Source organism: Mercenaria mercenaria, chromosome 5, assembly GCF_021730395.1.
Source record: "Mercenaria mercenaria strain notata chromosome 5, MADL_Memer_1, whole genome shotgun sequence".
Lineage (NCBI taxonomy): Eukaryota > Metazoa > Mollusca > Bivalvia > Venerida > Veneridae > Mercenaria > Mercenaria mercenaria.
Genome location: NC_069365.1, coordinates 52,783,775 through 52,800,733, shown reverse-complemented (window position 1 = coordinate 52,800,733; position 16,959 = coordinate 52,783,775). Strand labels below are relative to the sequence as shown.

General features: G+C 35.3%; 2 protein-coding genes across 6 annotated transcripts in view; one reads left to right on the top strand and one right to left on the bottom strand.

Annotated features, from left to right (window-relative positions):
* LOC123558406 (pericentriolar material 1 protein-like) overlaps nt 1-3,577 on the bottom strand; it is a 60,393-nt gene extending 56,816 nt beyond the window's left edge. For 4 of the 5 annotated variants that reach the window (XM_053543567.1, XM_053543566.1, XM_053543569.1 and 1 more), the window contains exons 1-2: nt 3,487-3,576; nt 1,838-2,014 (exon numbers count right to left, since the gene is read on the bottom strand). In XM_053543567.1, coding sequence (XP_053399542.1) covers nt 1,838-1,990 — 153 coding nt within the window. In that variant the 5' untranslated portion in view covers nt 1,991-2,014; nt 3,487-3,576. Of the gene's footprint in view, nt 1-1,837; nt 2,015-3,486 lie in introns of all 5 variants that reach the window. The other variant, XM_053543568.1, reaches the window with a different exon arrangement.
* A 72-nt stretch (nt 3,578-3,649) lies between these two features.
* Nucleotides 3,650-15,740, top strand: LOC128557047 (trafficking protein particle complex subunit 2-like). Its single transcript, XM_053543571.1, has 5 exons — nt 3,650-3,785; nt 9,447-9,560; nt 10,302-10,449; nt 11,311-11,396; nt 13,067-15,740. The coding sequence occupies exons 2-5, from the start codon at nt 9,465-9,467 to the stop codon at nt 13,163-13,165; spliced, it is 429 nt and encodes a 142-aa protein (XP_053399546.1). The 5' UTR covers nt 3,650-3,785; nt 9,447-9,464; the 3' UTR covers nt 13,166-15,740.
* Nucleotides 15,741-16,959: the final 1,219 nt, after the last annotated feature.

Sequence of the window (16,959 nt, the reverse complement as noted above, 5' to 3'; positions counted from 1 at the left end):
TTCCAAAATGCTAAACCAATATCTGAGGAGTAAAAATGACCAATACCAGTTAATGTATTGCAAAAACTACACAGATCTTTTACCTTTTGTGTGTGTGTGTGTCGAGGGGGGGGGGGGGTGGATAATGCTAATAAACAATATGGCGAAACAGGTAGAAGTGTTTTTGTGTATCATAATAAGAAACATTAAGAGAAATAAGATAGAAATGCATGTGAGGAAGTGGTATGGTAGTATGTTGGGGTCTGGCAAGAGGTTGGGAAACTTAGAAATGTGTCTGCCCCTTACTAAGATTAGTCCATATGTGACAGGCCTTTCTTTATGCTGATTTTAGGCCCGAAATTCGGCCCCATTCCCCAATCTAAAAAGTATACTTTTTTCCCCACCTTGGCCAAAAATTCCCCATGCAAAAAAAAAAATGAAATTAGTTTTGATTTTCAGTCCTGATTTTAACAACTTTTCAGCAAATATATTCCTCCAAACAATGATTTCACGACGTAAATTTCCCCTCCAAAAGGGACCTGGTACCCTTCCCCAAATTTACAAAAAAAGGGCTGTGTGAGGTTTGGGGATTATAGGGGAAGTATTTAAGAAGTTGTGAAATTGATTCTGCCTTTGCGACCAGTGCAGACCAAGATCAGCCTGCACATCCGTGCAGTCTGATCATGGTCTGCACTGTTCGCTATTCAGTCAGTAAATTTTCAGTGAACACCCCTTTGAATAATAAGTGGTACTGCCCAAATTGAATGATGGACCAGTCCATTTTAGAAATTTAGCAGGCTAAGGGTTAAGAAGTTGTGAAATTGAGAAGCTTGCCAAAAAACTTGAACCTACAACATTACAATATATGACCCCTTGTGAGTCAACCTTTCAGAAACCTAACTGTAATGACCCCTTGTGAGTCAACCTTTCAGAAACCTAACTGTAAACTAACAGATGTTTAACCATTACCAAGTGCAAGATTTGATGATAATTGGGGCAACCTGTAGGTGAAACAGAAGTTTGTCATAAAACTTTAACAAGCAATATGACAATATTTGACCCCAGTGACTTTGTCCCTTGGGATACCTGACCCCTAAGCTATACTAACCCTAATGGGAAGTTCAATAGGGAGTGGAGGATAAAGACATAGTGAAATAGTCAAGCTAATAAAAACCTTAACAGTATACTTTGTTTGGTACTTTTCCCAGTTTTTTTTTTTTTTTTTTTTTGGGGGGGGGGGGGGGGGGGGGGGGCTAATATATGTAGTAAAGAAAATTTAACATCAAACAAATACTAGAGTAAATATAAATGTTGATACTTAGGTATTTATGTGACAGATGACAAAGATGTGGCTTTAGAATAACAAATCTTACTGAAACTATGCCAAAAGTAACTGCCTACAGGGCTCTCACTCAAAAACAGTTAGTAAAAATTTCACAGGACAGACTGACTGTGTTGAATATTAGAACAAGGAAAAATGTTAATCACAGCAAAACATCTATATCCTTTACACACATAAGTTTTCTGAACTGAATTTATTTACAGAGATGCTGAACAACTTAAGATTTTGAAATTCAGATAAATTTGTTTGAACTGTTAAGTAACCTAAAGTTTTGATCATATTATCAGGGGCGGCAAATTCAATTGTCCGTATTGCCCAGATTGTCCCAAAGCTTGTACGGACAAGTGAAATTTTACCAGAATTTACTATATATAACTTTCATATGGACAAGCACAAAATAGCAATTGGCAAAAACATTCAAGCAACTCAAATCAGATTTCGCCGTCCCTGGTTACGCTTCTGACTTGCTACTATTTTACATAAATTATTGTGAAACAGTTAATTATATAGTCTTACCCAGTTATTTGGCCGTAGATCATTTGGAAAGCTATTAAGGCTAACATTATCATCTTTATCTGACATACTGGTTGTCCGTTGCCAGCTTGTTCTCTGCCGAGGTTCTGATGCTGATGTCTTTGGGTTCCTTTGGTTCTGGCCTCCTGATGCCATTTTAATATTTTAACGCATAAGTATCTGAAAGATGTAAAATCTAGTCATAAAAAAAAAAACTTCCTCTATGTGACACTGACAAGCTTCTGGCAACAGATGGTGCATATACATGTATCATCCAAAAATTTTGGTTACAACTGCATATTGGCTAAACTGAACTGGATATTTTGAAACACATTACTACATGGGTATTATTTCAAATGCATATAATGCAGCTTATCTGGAGCTCTGAAAATATTACCAAAACATTGTCACCAGGTTTAGTGAAACACTGGATAAGAACTGCTAGACAGAGAGCAGACACTGTCAATTTTTGCAATTATTTGAAGTTCAAGGGAGATAACACCAAACTCTTGGATGATCCATCTGATTATCTAACTTGGCCAAGATATTATGCCCATAAAAACTGCGACTGTCTGATAAACATTCGATTAGTCGAAGGTCTTTGATGATGATCATGAGCATTACATTTCATTTCATCATCAAAGCCGGTCGTTTTTTGAAAACTAACACATGTACGACTCCAAAGTAGTCGCGTTATAAATCATTTGTCAATTGGACCACATTCTATCAGCATACACTTAAAAACAAAATATTTGTGCAAGAAATACCATTTATAAATTCCGTCTATGTTTCAAACCACTGCAATTTTGCTGTTTTTCTTGTCGATTGGCCATTTTCGGAATCGACAATAACTGAAGTATTTAGTAAACCACGTGACTGATTTTTGGTTTCCCAAGTTTTTCCGTATCAAATTAAGTCTTAATTAAGAAATAAATCAATGTTTTCCACGGACACATTTTAAACAGTATTTGCCGATGTTGATACGTACCTGCATGTAGCCTATTCTATTTTAATCAAGGTTTTTCTGAAAACAGCACATGAATGCACCCGAGAGATTCTCGTGGGCATCAGTAAATAGATCAAAATGCAATGCAGAATAAGGAAGTAATGGAATTTTCGGCATAAAATCGTTATATGTAAGTTTTATATCGAAATTTTTTTTACAAAGTTTATCGTTATTCGTGATGTAATTCAAAACATTTTTTGCTGAACATTGCATTGGTAAATTTATGATGTAAGAAGCACTTGCCTGATCGGTCGAGTACACAGCGAGGTCCACTTATCCTATGCAGACCTTTAACTCGCCAATGCAAGCACGAGTGGAATTTTACAACCGTGTCTGTGATAGGAGCTGCTCAAGTAAGAGAACAGACACAATCAATACTGTATTCGCAAGTTTCAGTAATTCAACCACCTCAATAATTCTGACTAGAAATGAAGAAGATCTCACAGTCAAGACATGTGCAGCTTAAGAAACAATCTCTAGATAAGCTCAAATGACTTCCACTGTGAACATGCCTACTTAGTTTGGGAATGAAATTATGTTTGTAAATAGCAATTATAAAACGATATTAGTCATTGTTATCATGTCTGTTTGATGTAACTAGTAAAACATCGTCAATTTATTGTAATGACATTGTACATTAACTTACCAACAAAAAGAAAACGTAGATTTATTCTGTCGTTTGGCTGACAGATCCGAACAGGAATCTGGCGGCCATTTTGACGCTGCGCATGAATAAAAAGAGCCGTAGAAACACAATTGATCTTGTTAGCAAGAATTTTTTTAAAAATCAATTAAACAGTTGTCAAATTCTTTTAATGTTCGAAAATAAAATCAGAAAGGGTTACTTTAACAGTTGCTTTTCGGATTATTTGGATCGACATAGACTGAACTATATTTCGATAAGAATTTGCAAATCCGGAAGTGTTGCTCGGTTCATGAAAACTCGTAAGAATTACATTATTTTTGATATTTTGCGAAACATACTCCCCATTTTAAACGCTTGTTAAGAAATAAGTTTTTATTGATTAGTAAATTTTGATATCTGAATAGTATCACTTGTAAAAATAGTGTTTGCGAGTCTTAGATCCATTTTGTAACTAGTTTTCGCGATAAATGTTCTAAGGAATGTGTCACTTTATGTACCAGACACTTTATGTACCGCTTTGGACACCTTATGTACCACATATATATTATATAGTGGATGATCATTTTTGTTTTGATTTGATGAAAATGTTTTATTTTATGTTACTTGAAATGTTTTTTTACTAAATTAAAATGTTAGCAACATTTCAGGTAACATAAAATAAAACATTTTCATCAAATCAAAACAAAAATGATCATCCACTATATAATTATATTTATAATTGTCATAATTAATAAGGTAAAATTATATGCACATAGAAGATCTGTCCACACTTTGAACATGTTGAAATTGAAATTTACATCCATTCACTTTCTCACCAAAACATGGAACTGTCAAATTTTTATCTTCTTTATTATAAGGCAGTGGCTAGGTAGCCGGTTCTATATATATACATATCATATATGAACACTGAACTTAGAATAAGTGTTCAAACAAACAATTAGAACCAATCAAGATCATTGACTTACAGACAAATCGGCGAAGAAATTAATAAGTAATTAGTTAATTAATTAAAGACGCACATAGAAACGCGAAAGAGATGATTACTTAAAATTTTCACTTAAAAAAGGTATAGGAAATGATCAAACGCTGTTATGTTCAGTAGAGCCGCATCATTTTATGTACAATGATGCTCTTTGTTTTATCTTTTCTTAACTGTTTGTTTTGTTTCCTTTTAAGATTGAATCACTGTATCTCGAATATGTATCGAGTACATTCTAACATAACAAAATGTGATATGATATGAGTGCGTAAATACATGGCAAAATAAACAGGTATTTAACACAAATAATAAACAATAAATCACAAGAAATGTATTTTATTTAACTAATAATATAATGATCCTTATAATCCTTTATAGATACAGTTTATTAAAGCCGGCTACCTTTACTTACATGTTTCATATACGATATGTATATATAGGGCCGGCTACCTAGCCACTGCCTTATTATAAAGAATGAATTTAGACAGAAAATATTCTCATGGTAGGATTTTATAAACAATGCGACCCGTTACGGTACGTATTGTCTATGTAGTGTGTATATATTGTTGGTAGATGTTACCAGCATTTATCCGTTGTAATTTAATTAATAAGTTCATGTCAAAGCAGTTTTAAAGGCTAGTCCATATGAATTTGGCGGTACCCGTGCATTAAATAATGACCACAGATTTTTTTTACTTCTAAGTGCCAAAGATTAAACGTATTTGTTTTCGTCTAAGCATGTTTAATTGATTCTGTATATTTTTTAGTGTTGTATTGTGCATAATATTTAATTAAATTACGCTGGAATAGTCTGTGTAATTAATGCGTCGGGGAAGTGTTTGGTGGTGCACTTTAAATTACGGTAAACCATATCATGTGTTTGAGACTTTTCTACATTACACTTCAATATTAAAATAAGGTTTAATTTTTTGCTATAATGCAAACGGCTGTCATTCGATTAAACTTGACAGAGGGACATGTTGAACGTCCAAATATTAAAAGGCGTCCTGTGCAAGTTTAATGTTATTGAACTATACTAGGCCCTTACACGTTCTGCGGGATAGCTTATTTTAAGATCTTACATTTATATTTACAAAACCTCTAGGCCTTACCTGTATCTGCATCTTACTGTTGGGAATATGAAGACATTCAAAAATAAAAAAGTCATAAAAAGGGTTAGAACTCTGAAATGCCAAATTTGATGTTCCCGTACGCATAATTGGTCGTGGTATATGCATGTTTATTGAAGGACGCAAGTTTCTGCTGTGGAACGCAAACTTTAACTCCGTAATTAATTGTTTACAAACAGCCGTGAATAACCAAGGTTTGACTTTGTGCAATATTAGTGGGCGTATAGCCAATCAGCGTTGCCTGTTTGCATTACACCGCAAGACATGATGGCATGTGTATTACCTACGCAATTACATGTGATTGTCTGTGTGTTTGCATAGGTGGTTGAAAACAGATAGTAGTTTATAAAGCGTTTGAAGTAATTTCGATTGTTTACTCACGTACTAATTACGTGGTAGAATTAAAGAACATTAAAAGAAAAAGTTAAAATTAGTCTTAATTATAATTCTTCGAGTAATTTTATGATGCTGTTGATGTGGTCTTACCATGATTATTTGATTTATTTCTCTGAAAAATTTCAATTAGTTTCAAATTTTGTTACAATGCCGGGTAAGCAAACATTGTTTGGTATAGGGGTAAAAAGAAATAAAAATGATGCAAGTGAATACTCAGACTCTGAGATCGATAGCGACATGCAAAAATGAGATGAAATGTTCTGTGCATTATTGTATTCCAGGAAAGGGCAAATGTTTTAATGCAATGTTTCTAATAAATAATAAAGTTGTACATTTCACCTATTCTGTCTTTACCTTTTAAGCTCACCAGAGCATTGTTTAGATGAAGTAATGTGATCACTAAATGTCACTTAACTTGTCCGTATGAAAAGGCCAAAGTTTTGAAGAAACACCTATAAATGTCTGTCCGTCGGTCTACTTAAATTAGAACTGCAACTTTTACAGCATTGGGAGTCCCAGGACTGCAACTTAAAATTGCTAGTGAGAACCCAGCATAAAATACTGCTCCAATATATTCATGTAGAAACTTCAAATGTGTTGAATATAATGCATAATTTTCAGTAAGAGACTTTAGATCTTCGGATATATGTTGTGAACAGGTGGGACGGGATATCTACCCCGACACTGGTTTCAATACACAACAGACCATCGATGACACTAAATTGCAGAGACAAAAAACAAAATGTACAAAAATGTACATTTAAAAAAGGTCAGCGGGGCAATTCAGTGCTTAAATTTCAACATCAATTCATTATCAGAGATGTTTTTTTAACAAATACATATTGTACATATACCAGAAAACATTCCCAACTGATTTCATTGGGGATTTCCAAACAGAAATATGCAGAATAAGTTTGTAGATGTATGATGGGACAACGACAGTCATATTTTCAAAAGTTACCACGCTGTACCAAAATGACCTATTATTTGCACTAGCAGGTCTGGGACATACTTCCCGTGAAAATTTGAATTCCATAATCATCTGTAGTGCCTTCTTGTTCTTCCAACAATTTTTTTTTTCTCAGTTTTTATTTTCCATCAATATTTATTATCAACATGTGAAGTTTTGTACCCTCACCCAGTCACCGACTCCACCCCCACCACCACCCAAATAAAAAAATTGATTTTTCAAACCTTCCATGAATATTTATCAACATGTGAAGTTGTAAACCCGCACCCCCGTCACCACCCACATTCCAGATTTCTTACTTGATTGTGCTCTCTTAAGGACTTCTGTTCTTTTAAGTTCAATTGTAATGAAATTAACTTTTTGCCGGATATATTTTTTTGCCATTCCTCAACATAAACCCATTGACAGCAGGGGATACCAATTCATCGAATTTGCTTGTTTTTCCAGATGTTTCTCTCAGCACCTGGAAGCATTTTATGTACCTACACCGACTCTTGTGTAATCATTGGGTTAGAAACAGCTTATTATAATGTATTCAGACAAAACCATTGTATGATAAAAATTATTATTTTTTTGTTTTGATGTTCATGAATTTTGTTTAATTGAAATGACAGGGACAAAATACATTGTCAGGATATTAAAGGCTATTAAATTGCAAAATGAGTGAAACTAGCTGCAAAATGGATGAGTTGACACGTATGTGATTTAGGTGTGTAAAGGAGTGAAATAACTTCATTAACTTGACAGCCATTTTGATATCACACATCCCATTATAAATACAATCATACACAATCTTGATAATGATCCTAGATTCCTCAGTTCATGTTTGTTTTGGGTGTTAGTATTTTCTTCGAGCCACTTTTGAAAAAAATCCAACTAAAACTCTAAGTAGATCTACATAATTTGAAAAGTTTTGTTACTATTACAAAAGGATTTTTATGCCCCCCTTCAAAGAAGGAGGGGTATATTGTTTTGCAGATGTCGGTCTGTCTGTATGTAGACCAATCGGTTTCCGGATGATAACTCAAGAACGCTTGGGCCTAGGATCATGAAAGTTGATAGGAAGGTTTGTCATCACCAGCAGATGACCCCTATTGATTTTGAGGTCTGTATGCCAAAGGTCAAGGTCACAGTGACCCTGAACAGTTAAACGGTTTCCGGATGATAACTCAAGAACGCTTGGGCCTAGGATCATGAAAGTTGATAGGGAGGTTGGTCATGACCAGCAGATGGCCCCTATTGATTTTGAGGTCAGTTTGTCAAAGTTGAAGGTCACAGTGACCTGGAACAGTTAAATGGTTTCCAGATGATAACTCAAGATTTCTTGGGCCTAGGATCGTGAAAGTTAATAGGGAGGTTGATCATGACCAGCAGATGACCCCTATTGATTTTGAGGTCAGTAGGTCAAAGGTCAAGGTCACAGTGACCAGGAACAGTAAAACGGTTTCCGGGCGATAACTCAAGGACGCTTTGGCCTAGGATCAGGAAAATTGATTGGGAGATTGATCATGACCAGCAGATGACCCCTATTGATTTTGAGGTCATTTGGTCAAAGTTCAAGGTCAGATTGGCCAGGAACAGTTAAACGGTTTCTGGATGATAACTTGAGAACGCTTGGGCCAAGGGTCATGAAAGATAATAGAGAGGTTCATCATGACCAGCAGATGACCCCTATTGATGTTAAGGTCAAAGGTCGAGGTTACAGTGACCTGGAACATTTAAACCATTTCCAGACAATAACTTGAGAACACTTGGGCCTAGGATCATAAAACTTGATAGGGAGGTTGGTCATGACCTGTAGATGACCCCTATAGATTTTGAGGTCTGTAGGTTACAGGTCAAGGTCACATTGACCCGGAACAGTTAAACCCTTCCCGGACAATACCTTGAGAACGCTTTGGCCTAGGATCACTAAACTTTATAGGGAGGTTGATTATGACCAGCAGATGCCCCCTGTTGATTTTGAGGTCAATAGGTCAAAGGTCAATGTCACATTGAACCAGAACAGTAGAACTTTTGTTTACAGTGAGCAAATAATTTTTGTTTCCTTGTGCAATTACTGAATGCATCAAGGGGGGTATTTCATGTTCGACGAGCTCTTGTTCTTAATATGTTTTGGTATGTACATGTACAAAATGTATGGTTGACATTACCCTAAATCTTAAAAAAAATTCACAGCCTGAACTACAGATCAGTTTGCCTCGTCCTGGAATATATTTTTTTCCATACATTATTATACTACATGGTTACGACAGATATTACCCTCTTGACAATCTTGCATGCCTTGCTTCAGGGCCCTAACTGTAATCAAAATATTTAATACAAACTTTTTTCACTTCTTTTATTACTTACAGATATCAAATGTATTTTTATATCAGACTGCTTTTATAAGAGAAAGTAAAAACTTTCTCCCAAATTCTGCAAATGAAGCTTTAATTTAGATTGTTGGAAATGATTTATAATGCTTTTTCATTTCTTTTTCCAGGCATCTTAGGTTCTGGTTATGGCAGGAAACTATTATTTTGTGATGGTTGGGCACCATGATAACCCATTATTTGAGATGGAATTTTTTCCACCAAACCGATCTAATGATCCAAAGGTAACAAGTATGCAAGGTCTTGTTGAATTTTATATGCCACTTTCGCAAAAACAACGTGATGTATTTTGGAATTATGACATAATGTTGCCTGTCCATTCCGTCAGAAAGTAAAGTACCGTAGCTACAGCTTTCAAACTTTACATGATGACGAAGCACCACTTAAGGAGGAATCCTATTGTTTTTGGAGTCAGTAAGTCAAAGGTCCAAGATCAAAATGACCTAGAAACTGAAAATGTTTTCCAGATTCTAAGTTATGAAGTATCAGAGCACTCGTTTGGCCGTTTTTGGGGCCGATTATGGGCCCCCATTCCCCTCATAAAATAATATGTTTTTTCCCTTTCAAGGAAGAAAATTCCCATGATAATAGGTTGTTTGACACAACTAGATATGAACTCTCCTTCAAGTTATATTATAGTGCCTCTGTGGAAGGTTACTGCTGCAATATAGTTACATTAGAAAACAGTATTAATAAGTGTGAAAAGTAGTAACATATATATGGCTAAAAACTTCCCCTTTTTGTCTTAGAAAAGAGCATAAATTGCCTGCTGCACAGTAAATTGGCCAATTTCTAAAAAAACCGTGTAACTGCATAACAAAACTTGAAACAGATGTTTCTCAATGAGAAAAATGCAGTTACATGTTTTTTTTTTAAAATTGGCCCATTTACTGTGCAGCAGGCAAATTTGCTTTATTATACAAGAATAGTTTTAAGAAAAGAACATAAAATATATTTTATTGTAGAAGGATGATCATCGGCATTTGAATCAGTTTGTGGCCCATGAAGCACTGGATCTAGTTGATGAGCAGATGTGGTCTACCAGTAACATGTACCTGAAGATTGTAGACAAGTTCAATGAATGGTTTGTGTCAGCATTTGTCACAGCAGGACGTATCCTTTCTTAATGCCAGTATTTAATAATAGATGAATTTGAAAACTTCTTTCAGAAATTAGGTTTTACATTAGAAGTGTTTTCAAACATACTGTGAAACCATTAATTTTTGCTTGCAACTAATTTTTTGTGGATTTCATGGCTGTATCAGTCTTTAATCACAATGAACATATAAAATTCCCATTAATTTTTTCATAAAAATTCAGGAATTCGTACACCATGAAATAGCCATTTTGGCCAAAACTGCAAAATTTCATGCCCATGAAATTAAATACCACAGTATTTTATACTTCAGTTCAGGGTTTGTTTTAACCCTTACCCTGCTGAATCTCTATAATGAACTTGTCCATCTTTCAATTTGGACAGTACCATTAACTGTTAAAAGGGGTGCATACAAAAAAGATACTGACTGAATCAGACTGCACAGATGTGATGGCTGATCATGATCTGCACTGGTCGCAAAGGCAGAATCAATCGTGTCCAGCATGATAAGGGTTAAAGTTCATATCAGCATATTCACACAAAGTCTTAGAAATTCAGAAACTGCTTTCATTTATTTTAACACTTGCATCGTGTAGAAAATCAATGTTATGTAATATCCATTAGTAAACATTTGATGCAGAAAACTGGTACAATGAATTAAATTAACTTTATATTGTAAAGATAACACATTTTATCTTGTAAGGCAGTGACTGTGTCTAAATGATTTAAAGTTGTCTGCAGAGTTTAGGGACCAGTCTCTAAATACTACCTTGTCATTGCTCAGACTGAGGCCCAGTAGGGGTAGCCTAATTAGGAGCTCTGATTTTTTTTATGCATAAGTTTCCATGTTAAGTACATTGTCTTTAACATATGATCAGGTATGAGATTTATTATGCTGCATGAAGTGAAGAATGAGGATGGTATCAAGAACTTTTTCACTGAAGTTTATGAAACTTATATCAAGGTGAGTAGCTGGATTTTATGCTGTCTTTATAGCAGAGGGGGTACTGATATATTGTTTTACTAATGATGGACTGACTGTAGGTCTATCTGTCTGTTGGTAAACAGTTTTGTTTCTGGTCAAATACTTGAGAACCTTTTTGCCTTCAGTGATAGAACTTCACAGGAAGAATGCCTTTGTATTTCATAATATGATTGCCTATACTGAGTTAATGACCTGTATTGTATTTGGGGGTCGGTAAGTGAATAGTTAAGGTCATAGCTAATCTTGAGACTGAAAACAGTTCCCAATCAATAATTAGAGAATGCTTTAGGCGTTACAGTTGTCAAAAGATGACCTGATTTGGGCCTGAAAACTGTTTTAGATTAATAAGGGTGAATACGAAAGAGGTCTAAGTCAATATGAATAAAAAAAGCACTTTAGACTTCGTTTGCAATCACCCCTCGATTGGTATACCAATGGCCTAACTTAAGAGGCTGATTGCTTAAGGCCAGTAGGTGACCCCTATATTTTTGAGGAGTCGGTGCATTGAAGGTCAAGGTCACATGGGAAAAATTGCTAAATGCAGTTTTGAACTTACCTAGGACTCTCAAATTCCGTGTGCTGATTGCCTATGGTCACTAAATGATCCCTATAATTTTGGGTACCATTAAGTCACCTGTCAAGATCATAGGTACCTTTAGACAAAAAAAAAAGGTGATAGGATGTGTCAGTGGTGTTGCACATTTCATTACCTCTCATGAACAGTCGGTAGTTAAACCCAAGTCTGCTGTTATTTTGCTTGGTTGCCCTCTTTGCTGCTGTTATTTTCCTACAGATTTTATTTACTGTCCTAACGGCAGTCCTTAATTAATATTTGGCGAAAAATGTCGCATCATATGAAGGATTTTCTGACAGATTTTATTTCCAATCAAAAGCTTGAAAATGCTTGAGCCTATCCTGTCGGTGGTCAGTAGATGCCTTCTATTACTTTAGGGTCATTTAGGTCTAAGGTCAAGGTCACAGCATATTTAAAACTGAAAGTTACTCTGATTTCACAGAAGTGGATTTGGGGAAGGGGGATTCTCTGAGAGAAAAGGTAGAAATATAGAGTCTTGTAGATTTTTGTATGTAACCTGTAACATATCTCAGTTTTGCCAAATTTTGACAAGCCATGCTGGCAGCTGGTCGAATCATTTAACTCTTCATGCACATCTGACAGTCCCAAGTGCGCTTAATATTCTCAGAATTTTTCCATATCTGTATGTTGCAAATAGATTTTTTTTTTTTTTATAAAAGTTTAGTAGTTAATTTGAGGAATATTTTACATACAGTAAGTAAAACAAAATTCAGATTTGAACTTTGATATCTTTCAAGAATAAGGAAAATTGCAGCAGTAATGTCTGATATTTCTGTTGTTTCTGACAGAAGGGATTAATACTTTTGTACCTTCTGAGCCATACATTTAACCCTTACCCAGCTATGTTTCTTAAATGGACTTGTCCATAATTCAATATGGGCAGTACCATTTATTATTCAAAGGGGTGTTCACTGAAAACTTACTGACTGAATAGCGAACAGTGCAGACCATGATTAGCCTGCACGGATCTTGGTCAGCACTGGTCGCAAAGGCAGAATAACCTGCCGCCAGCAGGCTAAGGGTTAATATTAAATTGTCTTTTTGGTAATTTCAGCATGCAATGAATCCCTTCTACGAGATCAACAAACCTATTACATCTTCTGCTTTTGAGAAGAAGGTGCAGTTTTTTGGTAAGAAGTACCTTACAGGATAATAGAACTAATGCCAGAAACTAGCCAGAATCATACACTTGTTGTGGGAACCAGTTACAAGATCTGTGATATTATATGTTGTATTTACTGCAAATGACAGTGGACTTGAGTTTAAGGATTGCATAATGGAATTTGGATGTGATTAACCTTTGATTCTTGACCTTTGATTCAAACTTAGAAGAATTTGAAGGAATTCTGTATGGGCATGGAAACAGAAATGGTTTATGAAAGAAGTGTAGTTATTTCAAAGCTTTGATGCTGGTTTCACCATGGAGAAGAAATAAGTGAATGAAAATGGTGCATGTAACATTCAGGGGTGTAACTTAAACGCGTTATCATTTTTATGCCCCCGAAGGGAGGCATATAGTTTTTGAACCGGCTGTCTGTCTGTCGGTCTGTCCGCATTTTTCGTGTCCGGTCCATATCTTTGTCATCGATGGATGGATTTTCAAATAACTTGGCATGAATGTGTACCACAGTAAGACGACGTGTCGCGCGCAAGACCCAGGTCCGTAGCTCAAAGGTCAAGGTCACACTTAGATATTAAAGGATAGTGCATTGATGGGCGTGTCAGGTCCATATCTTTGTCATCGATAGATGGATTTTCAAATAACTTGGCATGAATGTGTACCACAGTAAGACGACTTGTTGCGCGCAAGATCCAGGTCCGTACCTCAAAGGTCAAGGTCACACTTAGACATTAAGGGATAGTGCATTGATGGGCGTGTCCGGTCCATATCTTTGTCATCGATGGATGGATTTTCAAATAACTTGGCATGAATGTGTACCACTGTAAGACGACGTGTCGCGTGCAAGGCCCAGGTCCGTAGCTCAGAGGTCAAGGTTACACTTAGACGTTAAAGGTCATTTTTCATGATAGTGCATTGATGGGCGTGTCAGGTCCATATCTTTGTCATTCATGCATGGATTTTAAAATAACTACGCATGAATGTGTGGCACAGTAAGACGACGTGTCGCGCGCAAGACCCAGCTCCGTAAGTCAAAGGTCCTAAACTCTAACATCGGCCATAACTATTCATTTAAAGTGCCATCGGGGGCATGTGTCATCCTATGGAGACAGCTCTTGTTATAACCTATTGGCGTTACAAAATATTGTCTGGTCACTGACAGGATCGATATTGTAACTGTTTGTTTTATTCTTATATGTTCTCCGTTTATATTGAAAAATGACTGGTACAAAATGTATTTCATAGAGTACTCCTAAACCAACCGTTTACTGCATCTCGGAAATGTGTCACAGTCTAATTACTTATCAATAATGTGCTATTTTTAGCTCGAAATTGACCTGTTTTTCCAATTTTTAGAACGCAAGTACGAGAATCTTAAATTTTTCCTATTGTTCCTATATTTTTTTCAGAAAGTAGAAACAATATTCTTTCACATTTTTGTTTTGCTCTTGGTGCGCTTCTGGGCCTTGTTGATAGAAATATTATAGTTTCTCTTTAATACAGTAATAACTGTTTTAACTTTCACCTTGCTAAAGTTCTAAAATGGGCTGGTCCATCTTTCAATTTGGGCAGTACCATTTATTTTTCAAAGGGATGTTCACTGAAAATTTTCTGACTGAATAGCAAACAGTGCAGACCATAATTAGCCTGCACAGGCGTGCAGGATGATCTTGGTCTGCACTGGTTGCAAAGGCAGAATCACTTGCCACCAGCAGGCTAAAAGATAAAAACGTATGGTTTTATATGTCAGATTTGGTGGTATTTTTGTTTTACATAGAAACATATACACCTTCATGATTGTAACTAACAAAAAATACAACCTCTAAAAAAGAGGTATAAACTGATATCTTAGAAAAGCTGAAAAGAACTTGAAATCAAATACTTCATTGTTATGGGTCAGTTTAACACTGGCCGGTATTCATAAAAGGTTTAAAGTCTAAAACTTAAGACTTAATAAATAGAGGATATTACATGAGTGTCTTTACATATTGAATTTATTAAACAAGTTGAATAAAATGCGAGGCTCTGCCGAGCATTTTATGGATTTTATTCAACGAGTTAAATAAATTCAATGTGGAAAATCACAAATGTTATATCCTTTTTATCACATGTTAGCTTTTCCTGCCGAAACATAAAAAATTCTACTTTCTTTAACTGCTATAAACAAGTCAATTTGACAAACGTCTCCTATACTTAAAACGACATTGACGTGGAAGCTGTATTACACTAGTGTATTATCAATTTTATGTAATGGCTTTATTTCACTGCAGCAACATCAGACATGTGATAATTGTAAAATTAATATTCATTCTGCCACAACTTTGTTTATAAAAGTTAAATTGGTAAAATTTCGCAGCACTTAAAGATGCAGAAAGCTTAATCGTGCATAGTTTCGTTGCAGTCTGTGAAAATCTAACAGTCACTGTGTCAGAGCATAATGATAAGTTATCATTTTCAATTGTAAGTTTTAGACCTTAAACTTTGATGAATACCAGACCGACAAATGTAGATTAACTGAATGTGCTTATTATGATGAATGACTGTTACTTTAATGAAAGGGACCTGTGCAATAAAAAATGTGACTAAATAAAAATAAATATACAAGTGATACGTGTTCTCAGTAATGCATCCAGTAACTTTTGTAGCTGTACCTTCCTTTTAGCTTCCCAAAGCCAAAGTCACATGGTTGGTGAAATCTAATTTGGACTGGCTTGTCTGTTTTTCTGTACAGTTAATAGCAGAGCTACCGGCGCCGCGAAGCGGCGCCGACAGCGTCGCATTACGGTTAAACGTATGAAAAATAAAATGAATAGAGAGATCTAACTGTGTATACTATCGAGTTGAAAATTCGTGGTACTTTTTGGAATCGGTGTTGTTCGGATTTTTTCAAGTACACTATGCACATAGTAATTAATCAGTAAAGACGTCAGTAGACGCTTACTGTTTACGGTTGACAAAAGCGTCTCGCTTACTGCTTTAAATATTGAATAAAAATGCAAATGAGCGTTTGATAAAAAGAAATTAATGCTAAATACATTTTCTACGAAGAAAAAAAGAAATAAAACACAATATTTTCAGTTTGAAACGACTTTTGTCACGCTGCCATTACTGAACTTTATTATATATACTTATGTTTGTCTCATGACGTCATAACTCCACAATGGTGTAGTGGTTAGCGAGTTCGCGTTGTAATCCAGAGGTCGTGAGATCGAACCTCACCTGGACCAGATTTTTTTTTTAATTTTCATTTTTTATTTCATTTTTTTTTGTATTATTATGAGTTTTGAAAATATTGTATAACTAAAGTCTATTGTAATTAAATTTGGAATTGGAACATTAACTTTTTACATTAAGTCCTCATTGCCCAACATTCACACGCAAAGACACAGAATTCCTTTGGCTATTGGCCTAATGAGATTCTGTTAGGTTTGAAATTTTCAAAGTTCAAGCTTTTCAATTTGAAGCAGTTATCATTTTGTGACTGGTTTCCAGTATGATAATAAGTTATGTAAAATTGTTGATGCAGTGCGTTTTAATAAGAATAACAGAAATTATTCAAATACGTTTTTTTTTCTTTATCTTGGTGCAGATGTTAATCTATACCAAACTTTCTTTTGATTATATACAGAATATTTGTAGAGTTTTCACATGTCGAGAATTAATCTTGATGCAGTCTAAAACATGCATTCAGAAATCATGAATTATCATTAATAATTTTAATAGATCTAAAGAACATAAACTTCCTAAACGAATCCATAATTCCAGATAATTCCAGCACCACTCCTTTAATTTTTAACGGGCACTGGTGATTTTTCATGGGAGCTCTG